Source organism: Sebastes umbrosus, chromosome 7 (genome assembly GCF_015220745.1).
Source record: "Sebastes umbrosus isolate fSebUmb1 chromosome 7, fSebUmb1.pri, whole genome shotgun sequence".
Taxonomy (NCBI): Eukaryota; Metazoa; Chordata; class Actinopteri; order Perciformes; family Sebastidae; genus Sebastes; species Sebastes umbrosus.
In genome coordinates this window covers 12,299,351-12,325,296 of record NC_051275.1, presented here as the reverse complement: position 1 = coordinate 12,325,296, position 25,946 = coordinate 12,299,351, and the positions used below count along the sequence as shown (strand labels likewise).

Here is a 25,946-nt window from a genome sequence, read left to right as displayed (position 1 = left end):
GCTAAATATTTGTCCAGTGATGTAGGATTTGAGAGGTGTAGTCACTGTGGGATGACCTACATGGCCTTTTGGAAACTGGGTCTGTTTTTGATTTGTCACAACACTGGATAAACCTGTGTGAACCTGGCAGGTTACAGATTGTACAGTAAAGTAGGTCAAAGCACAGATGCACTCATGGATGGTATTCTGAATGGATGCTTGAACACATTGTCTTTGGTATAAGATTCCATTAACGGGATGTGTGTTCATACATTCACTGTGCACTGCTAATCTTCTTTAAACATTCAAAGCGGTTGTTAATGAGGTGTGAGTAACTGTACAAAGGAAAGCACATCAGTGCTGAACCTTCATCTACTGCTAGTTGTGTCTTGTGGTGACATTAATGGACATAAAATACATATTTTTTAATCAAGATGACAAAGGGTATGGTGGCAGAGTGTAATTGTTGTCAGTGTCAGGTTTGGGGATAGAGATCCTTTAACAAAAACGTTAATTTGTGCTCCATCTGTGCTAGTTAATATGATTATAAATTGGAACTATTCCTCTTACATAGACTGGCTGTGTAAAAGACTATCTATTGCAGATCATTTACTTTTAAGCAACTTCATCCAGCCTCTGCTCCAATTCAGCTAATGCAACTTCAGTTGTGCAACTTATGCTGTGATTAGATTTAACTCCTGAGTGAGAAAGTTTGTGACCCATGTTGAGATCAGTTGAGGAAATACCAAGCACCGCCCACCAGCCGGAGCAAACTTTCTCATTTTACAGCTAAACAGTACACTACAAGATGTTTCTGAAAACATTTGAGGAGAGAAATAGTCATTACAGTAACAGAATATTCATTCATATTTGATCAGCGCTGCCTAGTTTGACCGTTTGATCGAAGTTCAGGAGTGATTGACAGCTGCATCGTTGAATGTACAGCCAATAGGAACGCTCTCTCTCTGAAATGACCTGGGATTGGCCAAAGTCTCTTGTCACGGGCTAGATTTTTTAAAGCCTAAAAAAACAGAGCCATGAGGAGGTGCAGAAGTCTAGTTATCTCTCAGAACACTTTAATTTCAATATGCTGAAAGGTTATTATGGAAAATTTGCCCAATAATGTCAAAACGTTCTGCCTACTGCCACTTCAAGTGAGGACCATCCAGATCATATTTCACCTTTGCAATAAAGCTTATTCAATTGCTCTTCTCATTTAAAATCGTACATGTTTCTCCCCAAAATGAATCAAGTGCATTAAAGAAAGGACTGAACTCACCTCTTGTAGAGTTTGCTTGTCTCAGTCGCCAAATTGTCTTGTGGATCTCAAAGTTGTAATTTGCAGGCAGGGCTTTGATCGCCTCCTGTAACTCGGGGTCTTGCAGGATCTCATCTGGAATTTGATTGGCTACCCGCCGTGGTCCTCGCACTGAGGAGAAAATTAAATGATTGAGCTGTTAGCGACACGATGAACGCAGGTTTAAGCAAGGACACCACGTCTTTCAGACGTAACTGAGGGTAGCATGCAAAAGGTCACAGTCAAATAATAACGTTAAAGTTATTCAGCGGGAGCCATCAGTACAGGTCACTCTGCACCAAATGAAGCTAGACTCATCTCTTTAAAACAGTTTTCAGACATGTTCTACAGTTCAGACCAGCCCTTGGGGGGTGTGTGTGTGTGTGTGTGTGGGTGTGTGTGTATGTGGGGGGGGGGGGGGTAATACAGTTCAGGAAAATTGTCCATGTAGCATCTTAACATTTTTCTACAAGCTACTGGGTAGTTTCCAGCTCAAATGGGAAAGAATTTATATAGATAGATATATATAGATATATAGATAGAATAGATTTTGCTCAGATTTTACCAGCAGAGATTGAGCTTGATGTAGCCCCACTTGTTCTCAAGTACAGGCAGTATTGTTTTGATCACAATGGACAATCTTATTTGAGGACTGCACCTGCACTTTTTATTAATTTACCTTTTGTTATACATGCATGAGTTGTTTTTAGAGTAATATTCACATTTGTATGTGGTTATTGGTACTTTTTCATAGGCTTGCACTTCCATTGTTTACGGCGGCGGGACTATCTATCTACTATATTACTTTGCACCATTTTATTCGACTTGGCTGGCTCTCTGCTGAGTTCAATAAATAACTCAGACATTGTTAAACAGTCACACTGCAGTTTTTTTTTATAATTCATGTAGCCACTGAAATACTTTCTATATAAATCTTTGCCACCAGACATCGATGACACGGTTTCTCTTTTTCCTCAATTACAGTTTAATTGCTCAATTGACTTGAGCTATTGCCACAGCACAGTCCAAGTAAATGCCATAGACTATTTGAATCATACATTTAAGAAACACAAGTAAAATATCTGAAACCTAAATTAAAAAACAATAAAAAAAATGCAGTCAATCACAATTGGTGCTCCTGCTTCATCTGCCATTATTCTACAAATGGCTGAAAAAAACATTTTAAGAACTCCTGCAAAGTGTCTTCTTACATGCAATAAACTAGATTAGATAACGACCTTTCAGGTCCGTTCCTATTAGATCTTCTGTAGGCCCTTCTTAGATGTGGGCCTCAAAGATCATCATCACCATTAACCTCTATCAGTAGCACTACATCATCTCACTTATATATATAGAGATGATCTGCAGTAAGAGACTTTTTGACATTGCTAGTCAGAGAGGAAAAGACTGAAAGGAATTGCCTGACAGACAGTTCAAACCATTTTGGCCTCTATAAGGGCTTCCTGTTTATCTTTAGAAAATAAGAGCCAGCTAAGAACTGGAGTCACTGCAACGAGCTCATGTTATATTAGTGCTATATATCAGTGTTTCCCATATACAGAATATAGAGATATGCCAATTCCTTTGTATATTTGGTGGAAACAGTTTAAAGTGCAGATTGATTAAAACGTTTGCCAACATGATGCAATCGAGTGAAATCATGTTGGGAAAAATGCATATCATCTAGGATGTGACGTTCAACGGTGACTTGCACGGTAAGTATTTCTGCAATCAGGGAGAATGGCACGTCTGATAACAATGAAACATACCATCTTTCATAAACACAAACCCAAAGCACAAAATGCTTTCCAAGGAAATTCACATCACAGACAGCAGAATACAATGAAACATAAATAATGAAATAAAAAACAACAGACTGGGAAAATAAAGAAACAAGCATGTGCATATTCATACAATTACATATGCACATATATACACATCAGCACACGAGCATACAACAGACTAATAATTCAGCTGATTGGAAAAGCTATTCTATATAAAAGTGAGTTTTAAGACGGGATTTAAAAGTCGTGACAGAGTCTGCTGATCTAATGCAAAACTCATCTGTCAGCCTCATGAAGTCTGGAGAGACATCACAGCAACAGTGAACGGATGCTAACTATTAGGCTAAAGAGCTCATGTTTCTCATGTAAGTGGATTGTACTGAACATAGTTACTCAACACCACGCACAACAGACAGGAGGTGGTTAACGTTACTCATTGTCTTGTTTGCATTATAGCCAGACTGCTGTGTTGTTGTTGTTGTTGTGCAGAGAACAGCTGAGTGTCAGCTAACAGTTATTGCGCCTCATCCACGTGGAAAGCAGATCTCTCTAAAGAACTCTATATATAGAAGTGATGTATTTCTCTCTTTCTGCTGTGTTCAATATGTCATATTCGACGTTATTATTTACCTGTGGGCTTTTTGGCAGGAACAATCTGGACTTCACTGGTTGTCGCAGCCATGTTTCTTCCCTTCAAATATGAAACATGTGAGGAAGAGAAAGACGAAACCAATCGACTGAAGAGGTCAGTGGAGAGAAGTCGAGCACCGATGCAATCGATGTCACTGAACGGGACAGGAGGAGAGGACCAAACCGATACGTTTCTATGGGTTAAAGTGCAATGTCTAAAATAAAATAAAATAAAATAAAATAAAATAAAATAAAATAAAATCAAAATAAAATAAAATAAAATAAAATAAAATAAAATAAAATAAAATAAAATAAATAAAATAAATAAAATAAAATAAAATAAAATAAATAAAATAAAATAAAATAAAATAAAATAAAATAAAATAAAATAAAATGAAATAATTATATATAACAAAAATAAACAAATTAATGATAATAAAACATAACATATGAAAAATAAAAATAAACAAACATGAAACATGTGAGGAAGAGAAAGGCGAAACCAATCAACTGAAGAGGTCAGTGGACACTGAACAGGACAGAAGGAGAGGACCATACTGATACGGTATAGTTCTATGGGTTGAAGTGCAATGTCTAAAATTAAATAAAATAAAATAAAATAAAATAAAATAAAATAAAATAAAATAAAATAATTATATATATATATATATATATATATATATATATATATATACATATATATACATATATAAAACAAAAATTAACAAATTAATGATAATAAAACATAAAATTGGAAAAATCTAAATAAACTAAAATATTGTGCAGCCAAATGTATACACATATATGTGCATACATGTTCAATAAAATAACAAATAAGATTGACAAAAATAAATACATCTGAAATTGAAATAAAACAGAGGAAAGGGGATTTGTTGCACAAATAATTTAGTGAGGCTTAGTATAAAAGTGTATTAAAAATTAATACATATTAAATTAATTAATAATATTAAATTATAAAAACAAAATACATATAAAATATAATGATGAAATGGAATTACAGTATAGCCTAATTTGTCAGTCGTGTTATTAGTTCAGTAAATAATGTAATGATATCTCATTGTTATTTTCAGTGTGTGTGTGTGGGTGTGTGTGAGAGAGAGAGAGAGAGAGAGAGAGAGAGAGAGAGAGAGAGTTTACCTATTGCATTATAGTCTATTATCTATAAGATATTGATTTGGGTGGAGGCTATTTAATCAGCAAAAAAGAGCAGTGGCTTTTATTGCAGCTGTCTCCGTCTACAGAATGAGAAGCATCATCACATGAAATATCCCCTGAATATGTTGTCTGCTGGTTAATACATTGTTGTTCCATTTAGGGTTATTGGTCCTGTTATATGTCATATCATATATTTCCTATGAAGAAGACCTCTGGTGTCAGGGAGCAGTGAGTGTGTGTCACGCTGTGCGCAGACAGACACAGAGGACAGAGGACAGAGTCAGTGAGAGGGATGGAGATGGAGCAGAGCAGGATGCTGCCCGGTGGAGGAGCTGAGAGGAGCTACAACACACTTTCTCCCTCCTTGAGCGCATCAGCGAGCTCTGATCCATAGAGGTGGAAAGCGGAGAGAGATCTTCACAGACACAAACATCACAGGAATGTAACAATTGCGAGTGGAGAAGAGAGGAGAGGAGAGCTGACAAAAAAAAAGGAGAGAGGGGGATTTTAAGGAAAACCCGGAGGCATCAAAGTCTACATTATTAAGGAGGATTTGAGGAGTCTGCGTTTTATAGCCTATAATCCGACATCAGAGGCGGAATGTGAATCCAAATAACTTATGTTAATTAGAGATTTTAACGAATGTGATGCGATTTTGAGCGGCTCTGAAGCGCAAGGAGAGAGGAATTTCAACATTGGCCACTTGAATTTAAACATCTGGGCTTTTTTCTTGCCCCTCAGAACTGATGTGCAGCATCTCTACGGTCATTTGCGTCTGAAAAAAAGGAGTTGGCTATCAGAGGTTGTATCGGTGCGTTTCAGCTTGAACCACACACACACACACACACACACACTGGAGGAGTTACCGTTTTATTCCGGACCGAGAGGTGGATGGTTTTTGCGCGTCTGTTCCGCAATGATTGTCGCCTAATTTCCCAGGTCCGACTTTGTGGAAACGGAGATTATATTGTTTAATCTCAATGTTTATCATCACATATACCACGGCTGTCTGCGGTGCAACTGGATCGCAAGAAGAAAATCCCGAGGAGTGACAACTGACATTCGAGAGCTCCGGATCAACTTCGAAACTCGAAAAGCGCACAAGTTCGAAGTCTGGAATATAAGAATAGATGATTCTCAGAGGACACAGGACGAAATACACCTAGGCCTACAAAATGTTCCAAAGGGGTGAGTAAATACTCAACTTTTCCTGCTATTACGCATCCTTTTTAGGCTGAATTAGGCTGTGCGTAATGTGATATATAGTGTTTTTACTGTTATGAAACAGATGTTTAAATATGACACATTCCGGATGCAGACGATGCGCCACTCGAAGCGCATCTTTAATTTGCAACAACACGCACTGAAAGATTGCTGGGCAATGAAATATTAATTTTTTTTTCTAGGGGAAACATGCAGGAGGACTATATGCGCTATTAATACAGCCGATGCCGCACTGCAGTTTATGAGTTGTACCCGGGTCACAAGGCTATCTCTCTCTCTGCTGAAGGCATTATTATTCCACTGTGTGTGTCAGTACATCTGGATGTGATGGATCAAACCGCAGTTCATGGGGTTATTCTCCTCCTGGCTTCACACTATATGAACACTGGAGACCTTTAGCACCTCATATAATAAAAGGGAAGGGCTCCTCCAACTTTTAATATCAAAGATCCCACAGATGGATATAAACAACAGACTCCTATTTGATGTCCCAAGGAGCAGTTTCTTTCTGTCTAGGCTTTAATTCATTGGCCATACAGCTGCATAACTGTCAATGCCTGGCATAGAGTAAAAAAATCTCTATTGAGAATAGATTACAGTAATACATGCTCCCATTGTGCTATTATCCAGGGAGTGAAATAAGGGTGAAATTAAACTGTTCCTGGTTTTTGCTGGAGCCCTTGGAGCTCCCCGAGGGACCCCCAGAGGTCCCTAGACCCCACTTACAGAACCATTGCGTTAGACCAAGCCTTGCCTATCACTTTGTCATGAGTGAGAACAAGCCTCCTCTTCTGTTGGGTTCATTTTATGGAGTTTATATGGAGCAAAAGTAGCTTAACAGCTACTCAAAACCCTCACACGGAGACATGTGTGGCGACAACAATTGCCGCTTGTGTTTATGTTTGTATTTATTCAGTCTGTCTTGTGAAAAAACATCTGTTTAGTTTGTGTGTGTGTGTGTGTGTGTGTGTGTGTGTGTGTTTCTGCTGTGTGCCTCAGGGGCAAGAGGAAAAACAACATGTTTTTCTTGCTGCCATCAGATCGATTATTGCTGTTCCAACAGTGGAGATGAAACACGCCATGGTTGATGAGTACTTATGGCTATAACAGCTTTGAGGGAAGGCCTATTGTCTAAATCTGCATCCTGACAGCTTCTCATAACTGATCTTTTTATCATTTATGAGAACGTCTGGATTTTTAAAGGGTGAGTCACGGTTGCGTTCCAGAAAGAGGCTCTTTTCTGTTTAATGTATGAGCAAACATGTCTCGGTCTGTTTTGTGTCAAACTAATGGACGTGCTGGTAAATGCTATTACTGTTGATAATGTATCATTATCATCAACAGATCCTCAAGGAGATGATTTCCCACAGCACACATTCATTTTCCATTTATGTTGATGGTTACAAACCAGACGTTGGTGGTGAGGATTTTGTACTCCAACCATGCTCCGTGGTCCCTGCTCCCTCCGAGGGTTTCTGCATGTGAATCAACCGTCTTACCGCCCGCTCAGTGACGGACGGAAAATCACTTAATTCAAGACAAACAACTTCAACGATTAGATTAGATTAGATATTACAGATTTCACCACCAGTCTGCCAAAAGTGCTCAGTATGCCAGCATGTCTGAGTCTACAATAGTGAGGCAGAGAGATGCGTCAGCGTTGGCAGGAACAGCGCAGAGGTTCTCTGGTGAATTTGAATTTTTTTGCACCTAAAATAACACATTCCAGGGAGCCTGGCTGATGCATTTACTGTGACAGATCCACCATTCACAAATGCATAGGAAAGTTTCTTAGCTGACACATCACACTGGCAGCACCTCCCAGATTGACTTCACATTGTGGCCTGCTGTGCCTAATTACCATGTTAATGGAGTGGCCATGTAGATGTTATGATGGCCTTTTGGTTCTCGCTTTTGTCTGACAGTCTTCCGGCTGCTGATCTCTTCATCTGTGGGCCGTGAGATTGTACAGGTTGATCAATGCTGCGACAAGGTGCGATCATGTCCACAAATATGTCTAGACATGTGCGTTAGTTTCAGTGTGTGTTCAACCGCAGGTGCGACAACACGGTCCTCGTATCTTTGTTTGAACAGTCAGAACGGTGTTTGTGATTCTGATTGTGTGTCTTTTCAGTGGCTTATGGAACAACGACACGTGTGAGAGCGAGTGTGTCTCTGGGTACATGTGTACATTGATGTATCCATGCAAGCATACATGTCATTCCATCTCCGTATTGGCTTTTCCGTCTATCTCACTCTCTCGCTTCCACAATCTCTCTTTTCCTCAAAACCAGCCAGCCATAGAGTGGGCACAAGGGATGATCTGTCAGAACAGCTCTGAGATGGAAAGGACGAGATGTCCACTGAATATACCATGCTGCGTGTGACGTGCTGTAATTCCCGCTACGTGTTATTCAGGATTATTGGAGGAGGCTCAGCCGAGGCTTTTTTTTGCTTTGTGCCACCTTTTGGATTGTAGTGTTAGGTGCATGACACATGATCCATGCAGACAAGCATAGGCAGGTATGGAAGTCACATATCCTTGCTGGAAAAGAACACTTCTGTCAATGTGCCACCCCCTCAAACACAAAGACGAATACACATCCTTGTACTTCTGTCATCATGAGGATGCTATGCTACAAATGTGTTGCTGACCTGGATGTCATAGAATCTCTCAATCCCATGGGCAGCCACTGTTTTCTATTCATTGCAGAAGAGCATGGAAATCAATTTGAAACATGCTTGAGAATATCAAACACAACATTAATTCACCCATATATTATAATCCTTTACATCATTGTTGCATGGCGATGCTATTGCAGGCTAGAGACTATTTTTAAAACCCCTTTTTTTTGGTGCTTTTAAGTACATGTCAAAGTGCACGAGATTTCAGACCTTCTAAAGCAACCTTTTAAATGCAAAACAAAACTGTCCCTCATTGCATCTACGCTCACCATACAGAAACAACGTGTAACAAAAATGTAGCCAATTTCATGTACATTGTGATAGATTCCTTGTCTCAAGCAGTCGGTAAGTGAAAAGGTCTGAAATGTGAAGCCAATGCAGAAGTGCCTTAAACTTGCATTATTTCTAATAGCCAGCAGGGGGCGACAAGAAGTTTGATTGAATAGAAGTCTATGAGAAAATGACCCTACTTCTCACTTGATTTATTACCTCAGTAAACATTGTAAACATGAGTTTATGATCTCAATCGCTAGTTTCAAGTCTTCTTCAATACAGCATGATGTTCCTTTAGTAAATTATGGTCCCCATTTAGAGTCAAATAGACCATAAAGCAGGGGATGCTTGAGGCCATGGCTACCTTGTTATTGACAGGTCGCTACCACGGCATTGTCCGGTCTGGGAGTTGTCCGCATTTTTTCTTTCAACTTTAACCTTTTTACAGTGTGTTTTTAATTCATGAAAGTTAATTGTAAAATTGTAGTCGTCTAAAATGTCTTATTCAGCGTTTGGTTGTACTTAGCTCCACCCTCTCGTGTCACTTCTGGTTGCAAAGAACCAAGATGGCGACGGACAAAATGCCAAACTCGAGGCTTCAACACGGCAGCCCTCAAACCAATGGGTGACGTCACGCTGACTCCACTTCTTATACAGTCTATGGCAGGCCTATTCAATTGGCGGCCCGTGGGCTGAATCCGGCCCTTCTCAAAAAGTAATTGATTAGGCCTGGACTATGGTCTCAAGTTAGTTTAGAGTCTCTAAGTAGAGCGTCATACTGTAGTTGCATGAACTAAAACAGACCTGGCAGCAATAGGAAATCACTCACTACCTATGTCATACTCTGTAAAACTGGTATGCTCTGGCTGTAATGTAATACATACATAATTTGTACTTAAATCATGCAAAACCACCGATAAGCAGCTTTAAGTGTCAGCACTACAGGCCTTACCTCAACCCTTATACCCTTATACTTTAAGTTAATCCATCAGCATCCACAAATGTTCTTAACCTAAAGCAGGACTCTGAAGGGCTCACAAAAGCAGAGGAGTGTATGTGCACGCTTGCACACACACACACACACACACACACACACACACACACACATGCGTACACAATTATGGTAAGGTTTGCATTTTGGAAGTGTCAGACTAGCAAGATAAGACTAATTGGGAAATGCATTTGCATTGACTTCATTTAACGTGATGAGCATTTTTTAATGGAATTTGGCTCAGAGAGAACAAAGGCGGCCGTAAGAACAAGCTTTATGTTTTGTGCACGCTGGCGAACACACCAGCAATCGTATGAATGCTAATTAATTGAAATTTTCAACATTCTGTCATAAACATGTCATCTAAAACAAAAAGAAAAAGCACCACAGTCGTCTCCTTAATCTCCCATCTCCAGTGATTGACAATATGCGGAGATAATTACTTGTAGCGATAATGAAATCTTGTAACATTTAGTAATCATATTTTGTAAATCAACCGCAATTACGAGCGCTGACGTTAACGTAGCGCGTTGCTCGTGTTGTTTTCAGTTCGCAGACAGGGTTGGGGGATTTGCCATTAATGAGCTCAGCACAATGAATGCAGCACAAGGGAAACACCTGTGTGGCCTTTGCTCTTCAGCTCTCCAGTTCTGCTCACTTGTTTCTCACGGTGGCGTCAGAGCAGCTCTTCAGCCAACACAGCTCCGATTCTGATTCCCACAAAGGGGTCAAGGGGCCTCCTCTCTTCTGTCAGGGAGATGATTCCAACCAAAGGATGATATGACTCATAGACATCAAGTGCTATGTTGATGATTATAAAGCAAAAATATTGAAGTCATAAAAGCAAATGGACTCTCTTTGTTACCAAAGCACAAACAGAGGCTTTTCCGCAGCGCCCCTGAAGCTAACCCCATGCATGTGATTTGATATGATTGAGCAATAAATGCCCATCTGGCACTGGAATATGTTGCAAACTTTGAGCCGTCGTCGAGGCCCAGAGAGAGTTCTATTTAAAGAGAGTAGATTCCCCGCTCATATAATCATCATCCTAATCCTCTCACAGTGTCAGCCCTCTGCTATCGTTCCTTGTCAACTCCGCATTGTTGTACTTTTCAGCCAAGGCTTGTGTTTCCGAAGTGCGGGTGAGAGGCAGCGTGGACTGATGACTGGGGGTTTAAGGGGAGAGGAGGTTTGAAGGGAAGTGGAGAGGATAATGTAGAGAGGAGCGAAAATATAAACCTCAAACTGATCCCCCTAAATCTATCTAAGCCGCCCTGAAAAATAGAAAGCAAATCTGAGAGGAGGACAACACTTCTGCTCCTGTCTGCTTAAGAAGAGACCCTTCTTCTGTGTTTAAAATGCTAGAATCAAGACATCACATAGACATAGGAATATGAGAGTATAAACTCTGATGTAGTAGGATAAGGCAACCAAAAACTTGAACAAATTGACCCGCTGGTAAGTCTGTAGATCCAGCCCAGAAAACGCAGCGTCAAGAGGAACATTACCAATTATTGGAAAGCTGAGTCACATTTATTAAACCGCCACACAGTGCACCTCTGGCTCTGTCAGTGCTTTCCAAACATCTTATTTAGCCAAAGGAGGTTGTTTGAATCCAAAAGCCATTTATTTAGTGGCCAATACTCAGGAGTCTCCATAGAAGCCTCCGGCACAGCTTCCCCACGTGACACCGAACAGAAGATGACAAATAATTAACAAATGTGTGTGTGTGCGGAGAAGAAGACAGCACTGACTGGTGTGCATGTCACTTTTTTTTTTTCACCATGAACTGTTTTTTTTTCTTTTTCCGGGAGCCATTTTCACACTTCCCTGTCAACCATTTCACACTGAATTACGGCGCGAGGGCTCTGAGTTCACAAGTTTATGCAGTCCTCTTATATGCAGCTGAGGACTCTCTTTATTTATGCAGTCTGAAGAGACATCTGAGTGATTAAATCCACGGGACACTTGGAAGGAGGGGACTCGTGGGGTGGAATTTACAGCACGTGCATGGAAAAAAAATCTGTCCATCTGCATTTGCCCTTTACAAAAAAAAAATCACCTGATTCTTGTGCAAACGCCATCTCCCCATGCCTTTGTTGTGGAAATGAGATGCAAGGATGGTCATTAGCGGATGATAATGAGGTGAAAGAGACAAACAACCTAAGCCCCGTTGGTTTTTCTAATATTAATAATTAATTTCTGATTAAGTGGCTAATTGGAGTTTAAAGGTCAATGTCAATGAGAAAGCCATAGATCTTAGGAGATGGGGGGGGGTGAGGGATGTGGAGGAGGGAGACAGTGTAGGAGACTGTTGACAGTAATCCCAGGTGCTCTCCTGTTACTTTGACAGCTCTTCCCCTATTCCTGAGCCATCCTCCCCAGGGCGACACCGCCTTTGTGTGCTGAGGACAGCAATTCAGCTACGCCAGCACCTGGGCATCTGCCCTTTTGGCATTGAACGTTAGCAAGTCCTCAAGATGGAGTGGCATATCGTCGCAAGATAGAGCAGAGGTTACGGAAAAAAGGGTGAAGGGAGCGTCTGTCATGTGCATTTATGTTCCTTATTATCAAGTAAAGAAAGGGACGGATTTGTAATTTGGTTTGTGTTACCCTTTTTCTACCAAAATTAGCCTATATATCTATATCTAGCCTATATATATATAAAATAGGCGATAGACTTCATTCCCATTGTGAGTTTGCTGGTGCCATTGCACTGGCCTTTCTGTTTTTTTTTTTCTTTTTCTGGTGTGTTACACTCAACGTCACACAACAGCAGCGTAACATAATTGTGATTGGCCCTGGTGCAAATTTTTTTCTTGGGCTCTCGCCCCAAATACAAGCACATGCTTGTGCGGACACACACATGACCACTCCAGACAATTGCAAAACAGACAATTGCTATGCCACCATGGAGAGGCTCACCAAACAGCAACTCCCGCACTGAAAACCAGCCTTAGATCAGCACCACGGACAGCAGCCGGAGCGCCAAATTTATCAACGCTACCAACGCTAATTTAACAACCTGCCCTGGACTCAGCAGCCAAAAGTTATCACAGACACAGTTTTCAGGAGGTGCGCATTTTCCAACATATGAGACGTAACAATTACAGTGCTATAGATTTAAATCCCTGATCCCACTCTATAATAACAAAAAGAAAGCTTAAGAACCATGTCCTTTTTTACTGGAATGTCCTGACCTGGCGACGCAGCACAACGTGGCACGCCGTTTTGACGCCCAGCTGTTTCTATTTATTCCTGTCGCTCGCCTTGAAATCGCCTCAATGGACCAGGAGCGGCTGATTGGTGAAGTTGAAATGAGGAGTTATCTATACGATACCTCCTCATTTCACTACAAAAACCGTAATAAGGTGGCAGCTGGCTGTAGGGAGATCGCCAGAGAGCTGAAAGTTTCCTACTGCTGTTGTCTATGTTGTTTGTCATTTGCAGTAAATATCACAATATTAAACGTGCGTTTTCTGTTTGAAAGAACAAACGAAGGAAGATAAGTGGTTACGTCTCCAGTCTGATTTCGAGCACACATCTGATAGGTAGCCTACGTGGTTTGTTTACATGACGTAACAGAAGTGCATATAACAGATTCAGTGTGGACACGGTGTAGGAAGGTGATATTTGGGCCCCTGACAGCTTCTGAATCCCGCTCCAGTTTCACAGTCAATATTTAAACCACTGTTCAACGCGTGTCACATAGCATCGCACCGGAGAAGGGATGAAAATTAGTGGAGCCGATAATTACCCATCACTACTGCAGAGTCATTTGTCCCGGGAATGAATGCCGATTGTAACCTTTCCCACCAAAGACAAAAGCCAGATGTTATTGGGTGTTAGTGGGTTATCTGTCCAGTGGGAATGGGGCTTATGTGAGCTCAAAAGCACGGACATGACTTGGGGTATGTACACACACTGCCAGAGTCCTGTGTGACATTAAGTCTGAACTGATCTGACTCCTGGCATTGATTCATCTTGTTTATTATGCCTCAGATTAATCTCACACTCCATCCATGTCACAGTCAGAACTCATTTATTTCAAGATGTTTGACGTGAAAACAATGGCTAATTCAGTCTCTGGGAGTACGCAGGGTTTTAAAGATGTTTCCAAATTAGAGTTTCTGCTCTGGCTGCTGAGTGAAATTAAAACACTCACAGCGGGGAATGTGATGAGGAAAAAGGAAGAACAATCTATCTTTCAATTCCATTTTTTTTCCGAGGCTTTCCTGTCTTCGCTCCACTCACCTCCTGCTCCACAGCTCCGCCAGAGCCGGCCACCTCGTCCGAGGCTTTAATGAGACAGGCTAGTGTCACAGTCACATCTGAGCTCATTGCTTGTAATATCTGCCGCGTCTGTGTTCTGGCAAATGTTATCTGTGCTCACACGTCTGTCACGGCGCTCACACTGACTTTTAGGAACAGTCAGGGCTCAGGTAATTGCTGCAGCCTGTTAGGATTAATTTTGTCCTGTGATGGTAATGCACGCCGTGGCCTGTGATACCGCAAATGCAGAGCCACTTAAAAAACTCAGTCCCGCTCACTGCAGGGTGATTAGACTAATTGTGGGGTGCCATTGCAATCTCGTTGGGGTCTGCCGAAACAAAGTGTGAGCTTTCCTTGCTTTTATCTAACTTTTAGAAGCTGTACATTCAACTATTCCTTGAAAGCAGCATGATTTAATTGTATTAAATATTCCAAGAGCGAATCGATACAGACTGGCACCAGATGTTGTCTCGTATAATGGCTGGAGGAGGACAAGAGGATTTGCTCCGGAATCCAAAAGATAGGATGGATGAATGTTATTTAAAAGGCAGGGCTGAGACACAGATGGAGTTGTAGTAATTACAAGAATATAGGCCAAGGTCTTTTCCACAATCACACATCTTTTTTTTTACACGCAAATCCCTTACAATTGTCTTATGGTCTTAAATTCAGTCATTTACAGAAGCAGAACCATATTTTGACCTTATTAAGGCTCATACAATGGGGATAAGCAAGGATTGGAGTTAGCGGTTTCAATTTACTCTCTATTTTTTCAAAATTTCAAATTCTGTGTTCGCAAGCTTACCTTCATCAAATCGAAATGTATTTCTGGTGCAGAGAGGACCTCTCTCACACTCTCTCTCCTTGGGTATTTCATGCTGTGAATGAGAGTGAAGTCCTTGACATTTGTCTGTTTAACAAGCGTTGCTCTTCAGCGCTGGCCCTCACTCACAGAAACCATTCAAGCCATTAAGACCTTGCATCATAAACATTGGGCATCAGACACACAATAGAGGTGCAAGGTGCTGTTTTGTGTGCCAGAGATAAGCCAATTATTCCAGTAGTTGGTAAGAGAGTACGGAGTACCATGCTGGACGCGATTGACACGCTGAGGTGGATTGTGACACATGATGCGTATGTTAAAATCATATGTTGGTATTGTGCTGCATTTCATCCTTGGCCTCCTTAAAGGGATAGCTCAGGTGTTTTGAAGTGGGATTGTATGAGGTAATTATCCATAGTCAGTGTATTATCTACAGTTATCTACAGTAGATGACGGCCCCCAGTTTGGAGAAGCAGACAGAACCAAAGGAATGTACTGCTGTGGCAAAACATATTTTAGCCACCTAAAAAAATCAATATCAGTTTAAGTGTACGCTATATTTAGAATATTTTCACCAGTTTACCTTGCCGTGAGACCGCTATAAAGCCTATGATTCCAACTGAGAACTGAAGTTATTAACTATGCTCTCGCCAAAGCAACCAGACTCCATTGAAAAAAAACATTTATTTTACATCGCAGAACATGATAGTTGCTGGTCTCCTTTTTTTCAATAGAGTTTGGTTGCTTTGGCGAGAGTTCCCCGTCAGAAAGGGCTGTCTGACGGCAAGGTAAACCTGCGAAAATATTCTAAATATAGCATACACTTCAATTGATATTGATTTCTTTAGTTGAGCCTTTCTTTTAGGTGGATAAGATACATTTTGCTGCCGGCCCCGTCCACAGCAGTACATCGCTTTGCTTCCGTGTGGTAACTCTTGTCTGTTTCTCCAAACTCGGGGCGTGCCAAACGTCATCTACTGTAGGTAATAGACTGACTATGGATAAGTACCTCATACAACACCACTTAGAAACACCTGAACTATCCCTTTAACTGATATTGCGATGCCTTTTTTCTTTTCTTTTTTCTTTGGAAAGAGGTGTGGCTGGGGAGACCCTGCTTTAGGACGGAGGTGTAGAGACAGTAGTGAGGAGTCGTGAAGCCGGTAGCTGGTCGTTTTACATTCCAATCACCTCGATCTTGCAGTGTGCATCCTAATGAAGCCCTTTTCCTCTGCACATTGCTCAGGCTAAAATCCAGGTGGCTTTCGGTTTAAGATGAAACCGCTTGGAAAGCAAACTACTCTCGGAGCGTTTTGTCATCTTGTTCCTGCTTTCATTTTGGAACAACAAAGGGACAGATGTCACGACGGTGCGGTGTAAAGGCGGAATAAGTAAGGCCATGTTTGCATGAAAACACCATCAGATATGGATTTTCTTTCCTTGGCAGCGCAGGGGTAGTTGTTTTTTTGTTGTCGTTGGTATTTTAATGGTGAGCAAAAAAGGGGAAAGCTCAGAGCTGTTTTTATTCCGAAGAGAGGTTTCCACCCATCTGCTGTGGTTGGCGAGGGACCTTGAAGAGAAAGCTGCATCCTGCTCGCCTGCAGTAAAAAAAAAAAGAAAAGAAGCAAGAAAAAAAAACCTGCCAGGCTAATAGATAGTCACTACCATGTATGCTGTGTCTCGTAGCTGCTGCGCCCAGTCAAGGCCTCAATCACACACTGCTCAATTCCCACGGGAGGCACACAGAGATGTCCCAGTCTGACAGTGAACACGGCCACGGCTCTGCCCCAACAACCCCAGTATAAGATCACTGTCTGAGCCATGTGTGCACCCCTGACAGCTCCAACTCTCGCAAACACTACAAGTCTCTTTATTCCCCAGATGGCCGGGGACAGCCTACAGTTTGCCCTCAGCAATCGCGCTAATATGTCCCCGGCCCCGACGCAGAGACCTGCCTGACGTTAAAGCGCTGTTTGGAAAATGGAAACGTAATCTAGAGGGTAAATATAGCAGATGTCATCCACCGCCAGCTCTCCAGCAAAAACAATAAACACAACACGCTGGTGGAATAGACTTGTTATATCGCTGAGCTGGGGTTACATAAGATTTATGAACTGCCATGGCGGTAACAATTCTAGGTAGGGGGTGGGGATTGATAGCGTTTGGTACTAAAACTCCTCTGGCTGGGACATTAACTCAGCAGATTTGTCCCTGTCTTCACAAGCACAGCCTTGTCAATTATTTAAAAGAGCAAAACAACAGCCCAGAAAAAGACAGCACTCGGTGTGGTGGAGCTCATTTACACATCTCTATTCCCAGAAGTGTGCTCATGCGTTTAGGCCATAATAAGAGCTGGTCTTTCATCCCCGTGTGCTAATTCACACCATTGCCAACGTGAGTCCCCCTCATCCCTCAAAGACGAGGGCATCAAGGGAAAACAAAAAGGCACTGAGGGAGAAGGTAACAAAAAAAAGTATTATTAAAGACTTGTTTAGTTGCTCACTTCATAGGAGCAGAGGGGGGCAGAAGACTTCATTATTGTAACAGAGAGATGCAGGGCCGAAGAGAGAGGGAGAGAGAGGCATTAGGCTCTGTCAGGGCTCTAATGGAAGAAGCAGGTTTTTTGTGTCACGGCTGCTCTCCCCTCTGATGGATGGGGAGGTTAACAGTCGCTGGGAGTTAGGTAGCCGAGTGCACAACATCCTCCGGAGCCCCTTTTCAAACCGAGCCCTCCTGTAGCTGCTGATCAGTCAGTCAACCAATCTGAGTCTAACTTTTAACCCAGCTATTGTGATAACAAAAAAAAACCTGGGCATGTTGTCCCGATAGTATGTTTTATATGTGGCTATATTTGGCAGACTGCATTGTTGTTTACTCTGCTTAAATCCCATCCACATATTTGTTCGGCACTCTCTGGGGAATGTGAGGCGTTCTCTTTGAGAGACCACAATGTATGAGAAAGAGGCATAAGGAAGATGTCTGCATGCATGCCAAACTGGATCTGTATTGAAACAGATTGCGTGGCGGAGGGAGAGCCTGCGTGACGTGCTGGTCAAAGGGAAGTTAATAGATTCAATGACATTGTCAACAATGAAAAAAAATCAAAAAGCAAGTACAAAGAGTTGTTGAAATGGAAAGGGGGGGGATTAAAGGAGAGCGTGAAACAGGAGGAGGGATGATGGGAAAGGGAGATAAAGTGTGCTGTAATGATGTCTGAGAGATATATATGTGTGTGCCTGAGATGGTGTCATCGACATGAAAGTCCCATTGACCCCTAAGACTGATGCCCATTTCCATGGACCAGTGCAGATGAGGCTTTTTCAAGGAACAAGAACAGTTATTATGAGCATGTATGTATGTACAAGCTCACTCTCACACACACATTACACATGCAAATATGCCTGTTAGCCGTGGCACAGAGATAAAGGTGTGTGACAACATGGTGAGACAGAGGATTGATGGAAACACAGCTGCAGGAAAAAGCTTTTCCAGTTTGACATTTTCTCTTGAAGTGACCTTTTTTTTGTAGCTATATTATAAGTTATGTTCTCCAACTTAGAACTGACGGATAGTTTGAGAGTAAAATAATATCGGGTTAACTGCCTCAGGAGACCCCATCTAATCTGTGTCTGTCTTACAAGCACTGCACATGCAGCAGCCGCAGTACAGCCTTAATGTCTAGACTGAGAATCTTAAAGAGGACCTATTATGCTTTTGTGCTTTTCCCCTTTCCTTTAGTGTTATATCGTTTTTTGTGCATGTACAAATGTCTGCAAAGTTACAAAGCCCAAAGTCCAGGCCAAAGGGAGTTACTCTCCCCCACAGAAACACTGCTCCTGAACTGCCCGAAACGCCTTGCTTGAAGTCCCGCCTTTTTTTTCGCAACGTTGTGATGTCACAAAGTAACACATTTTGCCTAGCAGCTAGATTGGCACACCCTCAAAAAAAGCTAGTTAGAGCAGAGCTGCAGTGGAGTCCGAAGAGTTTGGTTCAGTTGACCAATCGCAACGGAGTGGGCCAGCTGACCAATCAGAGCAGACTGGGCTGTTTGAGAGGGGGGGCCAGGAGCTGAAACAGAGCGTTTCAGACAAAGGGTGAAAAGAGGTGCTGCAGCTCAGCCGTTATGACAAAAATAAAGCATTTTTTGAAGCATTAAACATGTTTTAGTAGAGACCCAAAATACAAATGTGAACCTGAAAATGAGCACAATAGGTCCTCTTTAAAACGCTTTACTCTAACATCTGAGAAAACAAATGCTAACCAAGCCATTTAATAGTTTCATCTAGTGGCTGAAAGGATGATTATGTTTACAATTTCCAACATTATTTCTTCGCAAACAATATAATGTGGTGCTTGAAGCACTTGTGTTGCAGCAAGATTGTTTTACAAGTCTGAGAAGAAATATCTGGTTTTTTTTTGTGGGTAAAAGATAATGATTCCTCCGGGAAAAAAAGGAAAAAGTTTGGAAGAAAGAAAGAAAAAATGGAGAAGGAAATACAAAAATGATCAATTAATATGGAAGAGCTGAAATGAAACCAGTGCCCCCTCCCCTTGCTTAGATTTCAGAGAGCTGTGTTTATTTCCAAATTTCACACCTTGTTTATGATGTAAACATCATCCTTGTCTCAAAGTCCCTCCACGCAGTACAAGCTACATGATGTGGCAGTGAGAAGAAGGCGCGCCCACAGCCCAATCTGTCAGTGCCCCTCGCAGCAGGCCCCCGCCGCGCACACACTGCTCTGGTTTGCAACTGTCTGTTGGAATGCATACATTTAGTCAGTTTCATCTCTGCACGGAGCACCTCGGCTTATGAAACCATGCGATGATGGCGCTATTATCCTGCTGATTGGAATAGCTCTTGGCGCTGTGTGGGAGCAGCTGGGGCGATCTTGCTGCAGGTGTACACACGCACGTAGGCACGCACGCACGCACGCACGCACACACACACACACACACACACACACACAGTCTCTCTCTCTCTGTTGGAGATTCACACCATTGTTGTTACATCGCTGTATGTATGAGTCCTCTTCAGCTCTGCCTCCCACCTAGCAGGTGCAAGCACTTCTATAGAACTAAAAGGTTTCAGCTTTCTCTCTCTCCATACACTACTCATCTACTCACCATGGCCCACATAGTCCTCCCGAAGAATGTGTTATTGTGATCACGTATGTGTGAAACAAAACAGTTTGTACTATAAAGTTCTGCTCTGTTTCTGCTGACACCAAACTGTTGTGTTAAGTAATGAGTTTCGACTGTAAAAGAACAACTTTTTTCATGTGTTGACTCACATTTTCTACTGTGGTTTGCTGGTTGTTGTTGTTGAGCTGCACTTTAAAGAGGCATTGTGTAAGATCTGGCCAGAGTTTATGATCTAAATTGCTAGTTCCAAGTCTTCATCAATACAGCATGATGTTCGGGTCCCATTTAGAGTCAAATAGACCACATATAGCAGGGTATGCTTTAGGGCGTGGCTACCTTGTGATTGACAGGTCGCTACTACAGCGTTGTCCGGTCTGGGAGTTGTTTTTGTTTTCATCTTAGAACTTTAACCCTTTCACACTGTGTTTCCAGTTCATGAAAGTTAATATTAACATTTTGGTTGTCTGTAAATGTCTTATTCAGCGTTCAGTTGTACTTAGCTCCACCCTCTCATGTCACGTCTGGTTGCAAAAAAACAAGATGGCAATGGCCAAAATGCTGAACTTGAGGCTTCAAAACGGCAGTCCACAAACCAATGGGTGACGTCACGGTGTAGACGTCCACTTCTTATATACGGCCTATGGTATGGACCCATTAGTAGAGGTGAAATGCTTCCCCCTATTTCTTTGGAGCATGTGGTCAGATCTTACACATTGCGCCTTTAACATGTTCAGAGTTTTGATCTGCAATGTTTGTTGCACATCTTGACAACACAACACAGAGGTCAACTTTTATGTGGAAAATGTGCTGACTGAGGTAAGATGGCGAGTCGTATTAAGACGTTCCCTTCAGCGTCTTGCCGTGTCACTGCAGTTTGTGTCACACCAGACAATATGCATGTTTGCAGAAAACCTCTGTCAGAATGGATCCCTGATTGTCGTGTGATCTAGCCTGGGAGGTGTAGCGGCGTTCGGTACCTCTGTCTTCACAAATACTTCAGTGACAAAATAAAACAAGTCGAAGTCGACACGGCAGAAAAATGAGAGACACGGCAGATGTCAAAATATATAAATAGGCCTTTATGAAAGACAGCTCTGGAAACCAAACAAAACTAGCAAAGTAGGTCTGTGTGTTAGTGATTATGTAGAGTAAGAGTTACAGTATATAGAGCTGGAGTTTATGTCTTGAATTTATGAATATTGTAGTAGACGGCATTTTTATTTAATTTAAAACAAGGATTTTTTTTTTCTTCTTTCACTCCGTCTCTGATGTAAATGCTTACAAATTTTAAAAAGATGTAAGACCAAGTCTTGCTGATTAGAAATATAACCACACACGTCTTAATTTGTCAGATGTCAAAGCTCACATCCCAGAACATCTCGTTCAACAATGAATCTTATATATATCTTATACTAATGAATCTTTTCTCTTGATTATAACAATGTATGCAGCTTTTGGTATTACTTACTGATGGACTTCTTCCATCCCTATTTGTGCAAATTAGTCTCCTGTCTGGAGAAGCAACAAGTATGCAACATCTGCCTGGGTTGGTGCTGATTCACAGCCAGGTCTGCTGCTCCCACGGTCTGCAGTCAAGCTGAGCCCTGTTCGCTCCGTCTTCTTTGGCTTGTGATTAATAAGACACATCTTAAGAAGTGTGTGTGTGTTATAGCATTTGTGTTTGGACTTACACTGGGCAAAAGAAAGCAGCATCCCCTGAAGAGTATGTCTGAACATAAAGGCCGTGACCTCTCAGCACCAGTCCTGTGACCCCTCAGCTCAGCATGCTCAACCCCCTGCAGCCCAGTAAACACTCACAGAGCTCCAGCTTATCTCCAGTCACAACAATAAACAAGACATTGTTGAAAAGAGATGGAAGTATGGACAAAATGTGCCAAGGTGGGTTTTTTTTTTGTAGATTTTAGTTGGCATTGTTACATTTAGATAAAATAAAACCGATGCACTGCATGGAAGACTTCTGGCCGTTGTTAATTTGCAGTCCTTGTCCCTGGTTAGGCTAAAACACATAATATACTCTAAGGGCTGAAACTAGGGCTGTTAATTGATCAAAATATTGAATCACGATTAATTGCAAATTAATCACACATTATTTATCTGTTCAAAATGTACTTTAAAGAGAGATTTCTCAAGTATTTAATACTCTTATCAACATGGGAGTGAGCAAATATGCTGCTTTATGCAAATGTATTTATATATTTATTATTGGAAATCAATTAACAACACAAAACAATGACAAACACTGTTTAGAAACCCTTGCAGGTACTGCACTTAGCATAAAATCAATCAAGCCCAACAGGCAACAAAGGATGCAGTAAGTGGGCATGTCTGTAAAGGGAATACTTGTGGGTACCCATATAACTCATTTTCATTCACATATCTTGAGGTCAGAGGTCAAGGGAACCCTTTGAAAATGGCTATGTCAGTTTTTCCACGCCAAAATTTAGTGCAAGTTTGGAGTGTTATTTAGCCTCCTTTGTGACAAGCTAGTATGACATGGTTGAATGGATTGATGGTTTTCTAGTTTCATATGATGCCAGTATCTTCACCCTAGCTTTGAAACGGAGCCCGCTACATGAAAAAATCGCAAATTGCATTAATGCGTTAGAGATATTAGTGACATTAAAAAGCGTTTTTATCACACTCAAACTTTGACAGCCGCATTTTATTTCTGATGGCAGGGAGTTCCAAATCTGTGGGCCTTTAACTGGAAAAGATTTTTTTCCGGTTTACAGTCTCCACTTAATTCTGCCCTCATAGTGGCTCCTTTGCTGTTATATTTTGAAATAATTTTACACACTAGTTCTGGGGCAAGGCCATTTACACACAAAAAAACAGTTTTATCAGTGAGGAATTTAGAAAGTTTAGTAGGTTATACTTTTTTTTAGAATTTTACAATGATGCCCTTTCATTAATCCAATATTTTCAAAGCTTGTTTGTGTAATGACATTATCGGTTTCACAGCTGATTGGGTGGTCTGTCTTACAGAGACTTCAGGATAACTGGCACGGTTTCATTTTGAATGCAGATTTATAATGACAGAATAAACAGAGGTCACAGAAAAATCAGATCCCAAGCAGCACATTCTGCAGACAGACGGGGGCATTTCTACACACCTCCAACCTTTTCTGAAGATATCATGGTCCCTTTTGATGCAGGACTATACACCATAGATTTCAACATGACGCATATAGAACATTATCCACACATAAAATAATCCGACACAAGAAAAACAGGATGACAGTCATGCAAAGTGGTGCTATTTGAAACACAACAGCGTCAACACAAGCGATTAGATCTCACCGCAGCACTTCCTCTCTTTCAAAGCCCTTCTGGCAGGGACAACTGTGTGTGCGGCCTCAAAATGAATAATTAATGTAAATTGGAATTGTTAGCAAGAGTGGCAAAATCACAAGGGCTCAGACTAATTGGCAAATGTTTTGTGTTTTTTTTCTCTCTCTCGCTACCTTGTTGCCAGTGGTAAGAAATTAAGAACAGTGGAACATAATGAGATGTGGTTCGGGCCAGGGTCGGGAGAAGTAAAACAAGCAAAATGAACTGACTCATTTGAGACCAAATAAATTAGAAATTTAACGCCACCACGGTAAAAGTAAAGTATTGTCGAAGAAACCGAACAGGTGCTTCGTCAAATTGAAAAATCGAACCACGGTAATTGTGCATTTCGTTTGGTACTTGAAATGTGTCCTCAGGTACAGGCAGAGCGTACTCCGCCACCCACATTCAGATTACATGTTTACAACGTGAAATTGATAGTCAATTTGCGAGAATTTATGATTTCCCTCATTCTTAAGCATAGCTGCACACACAACAAAGACATCATGGTGAGGTAGACTGTTGCTCGAGAATGGAGTGAGCCAAGGTCATAAATAACAAGTAGCACAGCGATTCTCCATGCTAAAAGAACTCTCTATAGACTATCGTATAGTGTAACCCTATAGCATGTCATTCAGACCTGTCTCCACACTGGGAGATTTTGCACGGAGAGTGTTGTTGGAGCCTTTTCCTCCCTGTCATTTCCTTGGCTTCCTCGCTTGCTGTAGAGTTTTTTTTTCTCCTCTATTCATCCTGAATTATTAAAAAGTGTTGTGATTCCCAGTATGATTGTGAATCTGGGGCTGCAGCTCTCAACTGCGCAGTCACATTTGCTTGTTTTTCTCGCTCCTCTACAGCGCTCTCCCTGTCTTTTCTCATGCTTTCTTGCTCGGTTCACAAGCCGGAGCATGATGCTGCAGTCCTCACGCCCAAAATCTCACCTTGAAGAGAGGGGTGGGGGGAGTTTTTAGATGATGAATACTCAAAAAAGTCGTGTCTGCCCTCGTCTACAGAGCCAGTATTATTCGTCTGAATCTGTATTCAGGTCAGGGTGCTTTTCACAGGGGAGGGAAAGAGGGAGGGAGGGATATTTTTCTTTCCCATCATGCACCAGCAGCAGGACCCAAATTGGCACAGAGGGTTGGGCAGTTTCTCCAGGGATAAGCATCCTGTCTCTTGCCTGACTCCCTCTAAGGGAAACCTGCCAGGGACATCCATTCACCGCAGCACACACGCCCGTTGTCTTCTTGAACAAAACCAAAGACCCCAGAGGCCGAAGCATTCGTCCCCCCGCAGCTGACCTGCCACCCGGGCCAACGACCCCACCTCCTCTGTTTTTTCGCGCTCCTTCAGATTCCCATGGCTGCCAAGCCTGACGTGCCAATGACTCTCTGGCACTGCAGAAACCACAGTGGCTGCTGCCCTGAGAAAAGGTTACAAAAACAGCTGCTGGCAGATGAAAAATTCATGCAGTGTTACCATATATTTGAGTATCCCCCCCGCCTCATCCTTTCCCTCGCACTCTCTTTCCTTCTCTCTTTCTGGATGATGCACAGATGACAGACCAGTCAGTACAGCACACATGGGTCTGGGGGATCTTTTGTCTCTGATCTGTGGGAGAATATTAATGTGGTGTGTGCTGTCTGAGATGGATCAGTAAAAAGAGGGATCTTTATCTGAGTCCACAAGCACTGGATTGTAGGGGTTTTAATGTGGCACTGGCTGGATGTACACTCTAATAGGCCAGTGCAGAAAACATGAGAGGGATCCTCAGAGAGCACGATGGAGGAAGATATGGAGTGAGGGAGGGAGAGGAGAGCTACGGATGGCTAAAGAAGCTCTTTCTATAGCTGAGCTACTGTGGTTGCCTCACTTGCTGAGTTACTTCCAGTGCACGTCTTCACAAATCTGTAGTGCCTTCAAACTATTTTTATTTTTTTTTTGCTTTACAGGCCCATGGCAGACTTGCAGTGTACTGGATGTTCAATACTTAAAGATAGGGTCGACGATGTTGGAAATCTAGCATAATTTGAAAGTAGCATCGCCTCAGGAGCTCCGTCTAAACCCACCCCCCTCCATTCTCCAGTAAACTTGTGGCGGCGACACGCTTTGAGTTCAGGCTGGTGCACGCCAAGGTTAGATTACGAGCAGGGAGGCATCTGATTGGTTCTTTCCAAGCGGACTGCGAGGCAGTGATTGGTAGACGTTTTTACAGGATTATAGCAGCTACAGATGACGGCTCTTTCCCGGTCCTTTTTCAGAGCTCATAAGTAATGGATCGCTGTCGGAGTGTAAAGACCATTTCAAACAATATAACAA

At 41.9% G+C, this 25,946-nt stretch overlaps 2 protein-coding genes across 2 annotated transcripts in view; one reads left to right on the top strand and one right to left on the bottom strand.

Annotated features, from left to right (window-relative positions):
• The window catches only part of dph1 (diphthamide biosynthesis 1), a 78,737-nt gene extending 74,890 nt beyond the window's left edge, over positions 1-3,847 (bottom strand). The window contains exons 1-2 of the mRNA XM_037776073.1: positions 3,691-3,847; positions 1,259-1,408 (exon numbers count right to left, since the gene is read on the bottom strand). Of these exons, the coding sequence (XP_037632001.1) occupies positions 1,259-1,408; positions 3,691-3,742 (202 nt within the window). The 5' untranslated portion in view covers positions 3,743-3,847. The remainder of the gene's footprint in view (positions 1-1,258; positions 1,409-3,690) is intronic.
• A 1,130-nt stretch (positions 3,848-4,977) lies between these two features.
• rtn4rl1b (reticulon 4 receptor-like 1b) overlaps positions 4,978-25,946 on the top strand; it is a 180,959-nt gene continuing 159,990 nt past the window's right edge. The window contains exon 1 of the mRNA XM_037774537.1: positions 4,978-6,054. Coding sequence (XP_037630465.1) covers positions 6,042-6,054 — 13 coding nt within the window. The 5' untranslated portion in view covers positions 4,978-6,041. The remainder of the gene's footprint in view (positions 6,055-25,946) is intronic.